Source organism: Vigna angularis, chromosome 9 (assembly GCF_016808095.1).
Source record: "Vigna angularis cultivar LongXiaoDou No.4 chromosome 9, ASM1680809v1, whole genome shotgun sequence".
In the NCBI taxonomy this organism is placed as follows: Eukaryota; Viridiplantae; Streptophyta; class Magnoliopsida; order Fabales; family Fabaceae; genus Vigna; species Vigna angularis.
This window is the reverse complement of record NC_068978.1, coordinates 11,563,965-11,569,964: the sequence shown is the minus strand read 5'-3', so window position 1 is coordinate 11,569,964 and position 6,000 is coordinate 11,563,965. Positions and strand designations below refer to the sequence as shown.

Below are 6,000 nucleotides of genomic sequence, written 5' to 3'. Positions count from 1 at the left end.
CGCTTGCTGTCGGGAGTCGCTTCCCGCTTCCCGGTTGCCGTCGGGTGCCAGTGGTTTCTTTGATTTTTTTTTCCAGCTCTGTAATGTATTTGAAGTATGATTTTCTGATGTTCTGATGTATCTGAACTTTGATACTCTATAATGATTTTCGGATTCTATTTTCTGATTTTTTTTCCATTTGTTATATGAACATTGATTCTTTCATCCCACTGGCTTTTGTTATATGCTTTGTAATGTATGTATTTGAACTTTGATGTTCTATATTGAATCCTGGAGTGATTTTCTAAACTATTAAAGGTTAGAGGAAAAGGACCCAGGTTCAACACTTTTTTGATTTTTTTTATTAAAATTTTCTAAGATACGGTCTCGGTTCAAAAGAGGATCGAGACAAAAACCAAACTCTTTTTGACTCAGTTCACAACCGAGGTATTAAACTTATTCTTTTTACCTCGTCTCTATATGTCTCGGTTGCAGAATCGTTACTTATAAGCAAAATTAACCGGTGTCATTTTCCTTTATCGTGACGGAATTGTTGCATAAAATGAATCTCATAAAGTAAAGCGAATTCTGAACAGTAATCATTTTTTTTGTCAAATAGCAGGACACGTTTCCACATGTATTTCAGTATATATTTTGTTAGGTGAATTTAAGTTTTGAATAACTCGGTGTCTCTAAGAATCAGTATCATTTTCCAGTGCACACAAGAGAAGCAAAACAATGGAGTACCTTCTTCCACTTCTTCTTCTAATCACCATACTGTGTGTAACCATTCATGTACTCATCTCAACCTTCAAACCGATGAAAACCTCAAAGTACCCTCCAGGGCCTTACCCTTTTCCCATCATAGGAAACATCTTGGAGCTTCGAAACCTGCCACACCAAAAACTTGCCAAGCTTTCCCAAATTTATGGTCCTATAATGAGTCTCAAGCTTGGTAGCATTACCACCATAGTCATTTCCTCTCCACATCTTGCCAGAGAAGTACTGCAAACAAAAGATCAAATCTTTTCCAACAGGACAATCCCAGATGCTGCTCGAGCTCTTGATCATCACTCAATTTCAATTGCATGGCTTCCACCTTCAGAAAAATGGAGGATCCTGAGGAGGGCTTGTGTTGCCAAAGTGTTCTCTTCTAAGCAGCTTGATTCTACAGAAGCTATTCGCCAAAGTAAGGTGAAAGAGTTGATGAATTATGTCAAGGAAAAATGTGAGAAAGGTGAAGCCTTGGATATTGGTGAGGTTTCCTTCACAACTGTGCTTAATTCCATATCTAACACTTTCTTCTCAATGGATTTTGCTCATTACGATTCTGACAAGTCTCAAGAGTTCAAGGACATCATTTGGGGCATCATGGAAGAAGCTGGAAGGCCTAATGTTGTTGACTTTTTTCCAATCTTTCGCATGCTTGATCCACAGGGTGCTCGGAGAAGAATGAATGGTTACCTTGAAAAGTTAATTGCGTTTTTTGATGGACTCATAGAAGAAAGATTGCGTTTAAGGGCATTAGAAAATGAAGACAAGGCATGCAAGGACGTGTTGGATTCTGTGTTGGAACTCATGCTTGAAGACAACTCAAAACTGACTCGTTCCCATGTTCTGCACCTGTTTGTAGTAAGTATATGTATATTTTTACAATAAATGCTATTTTGACACTCTTAGGCTTTAATAAAATTCATGATGTACGTTTGAAGTTAAATGTCATAAAAGATTATTAAGCTATATTTTCAATCAACTCAACCTAATTAATAACATTTTGAAAATATTTCTTAAATCTTACTAAAGTGAATTTTAACCCTTAATCAACTCTAGAAATTCAATTTATAAATTCACCTTATTTTTAATTTTATTCAATATGAGAATTTTAATATATAAATTTCACGTTAAGACATATATATATATATATATATATATATATATATTTCACATTAATCATGGTTCGATATAAAGATACAATAGACCAGACTAATAATAAATTTAGTAAAATAGGTTTTGGATTCTTTTTGATACCATCTAAAAAATAAAATTTAAATTCAATTCAACTTGCAAGATTTAATTTCAATTTACTTATATACATAAATTTTTCTTATTTTTATTTTTATGCAACGTGAGAAGTTCAACCATTCGTAAGTTATATAATAGAGTCTGTGCGGGTTAATAAAAAATGTCTTAAATCTTGTAAATTACATATCTCTTATCCTATATGACTTGACTTATTGATGTCAGGATTTATTTGCGGCTGGGATAGACACAACGTCAAGCTCAATAGAATGGGCGATGGCTGAGTTGCTCCATAATCCAGAAAAACTAGAGAAAGTTAGAAAAGAGATTCAAACTCTTGGCAAAGGTGAACAACTAAAAGAATCAGATATCTTAAAGCTTCCTTACTTGCAAGCAATGGTTAAGGAAACCTTTCGTCTACATCCAACCGCCCCAATGTTAGTGCCACACAAGCCAGAAGTTGATGTTGAAATAGGTAGCTTCATGGTGCCTAGAAGTGCACAAATTCTTATCAATGCATGGGCCATGGGAAGGGATTCAAGGATTTGGACAAACCCAAATGAATTTAGACCCGAAAGATTCTTTGAAAGTAACATTGATTTTAAAGGGAAGGATTTTGAGCTGATACCTTTTGGAGCTGGAAGAAGGATCTGTCCTGGGTTACCATTGGCTTTTAGAACTATTCACATTGTGTTGGCCTCTCTTCTATGCAATTATGATTGGAAGCTCAAGGATGGAGAAAAATATGAGAAAATGGATATGCAAGAGAAATCTGGGTTGATCTCGCACAAGGCTCAACCTCTCTTGATCATTCCCATCCAAGCATAAGATCAAGAACATTATATAATAAGTATTATTATAAACTGAATTTGTTCCAATCTATTCTTCAGTTATCTTTGAGTGTTACTTCCCTATCTTTTCTTTCTTTCGTCTATTCTCTCTTCTCTTATATGATAATCTAAGTTGTTATGATTGCCTTCACCATTCTTTTCTTCTCCACAACTCAAAATCCACCATTGTCGCACTCTATAAAGCTTGGACACACCTCATAAATGATGTGTTTTATGTCTGATATATCAAATACCGACACTCAATACATATAGATAAAGTGTCTAATTTGAAAAACTTTTTTTTTCTTTGACCTGACTCCAACATAATAATAATGTCATAAATTTGTAAATTTATTACATAAATTTCAATTATAATTATAATTATATTATATAAACACTACTTTTCACTTTTTAAATATTAAATAGAGGGTTTATTAGGACTGTTAATTATGGAACTCACTTTCAATCAAGTAGTAGCTCTGCAGATTTCTAGGACTGTTACACATGCAAAAGGTCAGCAGAAACAACTTTTCCCCACCTATTTCTGATGATTGGATGTAATACAAAGGGATGTCGACTAATTACAAAGTAGAAGATATATGTTGATGACTTAATGCTTGCAAAGTTGGCGCCTGTACTAGTTCACAATCTTAAGAGATGATTTCCCTGACAAGCCAATCCAAACTAGGATAAGAGAGGTACAAAATGTGAAAAGATGGGAGAGCTTTGGTAGAGGGAAACCAATGGTACTATGAAAAGATTATCATCCAAAAGAAAACCTCAACCAAAATCAGTTAGTACACATTCATATACACTCGTCCCAATGAGCACGTGCGCCAATCTGATATTCAGAGGATGCAAATCGGGACTAAGGTTCAATCACTACCCATGAAAAACTCACACCCATCCACTCAAACACCATTCAGGAAAGATAAAACCCAAGAACAAACCTTGGTCAGCAATGTCCTAGATTTGAGCTTTAACGATCTTGTGATCGATGGTGGACATGGAGTCAAGCTAAATTCATTCCTCGCAAACCTCGTTACAATCTGCGCTCCCCACTGCATAGTCACCAAACAACAACACCTTGAAAACTAGTCTATCTTTTCATGTTTTACAAAATCTATGGGAAGCCTATTTTCATGGCGAAGAGAATCTCTTCACTAGTACAAAAACCGCATAAAACGGTGCTTTTGGGCTTTTAATAGCAAACTCGAGGTCGACGTCATATCGGAAGACGTTAAGGTAACATCAAATTATAGAGGCTAACATCAACTGTTTACTGAACACGTTGGCCAATACAGAAGTCGACGTCTAATATGTGACTAAATGAACAATGCTCAGTTGGATGTAAAGGTGGATTTGACGTCAATTCAGAAGGGGGTGAGATGTAAAACTGATGTCGAGTTTATCCCCACGAGACCACAATATGTATATCCACACTGCTCAGTTGGATGTAAAGGAGGATTTGGCGTCCACTGAAGGGGGTGAGACGTAACATTGACGTCGAATATAGCTAACGGGGCCGACGTCAACCTCACTGAGCCACAGAGGAGCTCGTCCATCGGTGCTTTTCCATGGTTGGCCACTGAAAGGGGTTTAACGTCGTTCAGTGTATAGGACAACGTCAACATACATATATTAAGGTCGTTCAGTGTATAGGCCGACGTTAAATTCTGTTTTTTTAAAAAAAAAATTGGTTCGTTTTTTCTCATTTAACCATACCTGAAATATACAAACCAATTTTCCAATTCATATATTCGTAGAATTAATCAATTCACAGTTTAAACCATATCAATAGTAAAACTAAAAGTTAAAGTTAAACCTAATGCTATCGTCAAAACAAAAAGAACTTAAAAGGTTTTTTTTTAAATTGTTTCGTTTTCGCTCATTTAACCAAACCTGAAATACATAAATCATTTTTCCAATTCATATATGCACAAAATTCATCAATTCATAGTTTAAATCATATCAAAAGTAAAACTAAAAGTTAAAGCTAAAGCTAATACTATGATCAAAACAAAAAGAACTTAATGGAAAAACCTAAAGCTAAAGCTAATGAAAATGTTGATTCAAATATCCTGCCTATTTTTGTCTAACCCTCCCTATTACGACATCTGTCAATGAAGAGGAATTGTTGAACTGCTACAAAATCAAGGAAAACCTTTATTATTATATTCATTCTAAATGTTGAACAGTTTATTCAGATTTGTAAGATTTCAAATGTAAGTTTTTACCTCAGTCCAATCTACTCTAATTCTTGGTCGGATGATTGTCTTCATCCATGACATGATGTAGTAGCCACATGCTCAAGAATCTATCTACTTGTTACATTAAACATGTGAAAGAATATAGTCAAATGTAATGGTTTAAATTTGACTATGAAAATTAATAAGTTAAAGATCAACGAATTCCAACCTTAGGATATATAATTTCAATCTGTTGTGCTCTAGGCCTACCCACAACTCTAAACAAATTTGAAACATTTGAAACATTAGAATGATAAATTAATATATTAATATCATAATAAATTGATATGAATGAATGTAATACTTACGTTTATAACAAGAACTTCAAATCCGATTTCATCTTCATTTGAAGAGAACAAAACTATACAACTTATGCTTTTTTTGGAATGATCACCATCATTTGCCAATGGCCCCTAACATGTACCAACAACTAGAGAGTCTATTAATTAAATTTTTATAAAAGTTGACAATATTGAGTAACACATACCCATCAATGTATGGTGCGATATACAACTCTCTTTTAGACTCAGTCATCCATGTTTGCATATGTGATTGTCTCGAATCTAATGTATTCTAGATGGTTGAATGGTCTGAGGTTCAAGAAAGTCAAACATTGTTGCCCGACCTTGTTCCACTATGATGGTGTCCATGTACCTATAACAATAAAGTTAAGTATATTTATTAAAAATTAATAATACTAATATTCAAAAAGTGAAATAACAATTAAAAAACTTACATGCATCATAGTTGTCTGCATGGAATGTTCACCATTCTTTCTCCACCAACTACCTCCAGTGCATCATTTAAAGCAATATACAATGGCACATGACACTCGAGGTCAACAAATATTTGTGTGTTTGTTTCAATTGGGTCCTCCAATTTTGGAAGTGATCAATTGGATCCCTAATTTGGTAAAACTGAAC

General features: G+C 34.4%; 1 protein-coding gene across 1 annotated transcript; it reads left to right on the top strand.

The window, feature by feature from the left end:
* Nucleotides 1-641: 641 nt before the first annotated feature.
* Nucleotides 642-2,980, top strand: LOC128194139 (cytochrome P450 76T24-like). Its single transcript, XM_052868991.1, has 2 exons — nt 642-1,611; nt 2,224-2,980. Exons 1-2 carry the CDS (start codon nt 718-720, stop codon nt 2,824-2,826), a joined length of 1,497 nt encoding a protein of 498 aa, XP_052724951.1. The 5' UTR covers nt 642-717; the 3' UTR covers nt 2,827-2,980.
* Nucleotides 2,981-6,000: the final 3,020 nt, after the last annotated feature.

Excerpts from the sequence above, each read along its gene's own strand:
- LOC128194139 (XM_052868991.1), top strand. The coding sequence starts at position 718 with ATGGAGTACCTTCTTCCACTTCTTCTTCTAATCACCATACTGTGTGTA. Across the intron at positions 1,612-2,223 it reads ATGTTCTGCACCTGTTTGTA|GATTTATTTGCGGCTGGGAT; the intron begins GTAAGTATATGT and ends TATTGATGTCAG.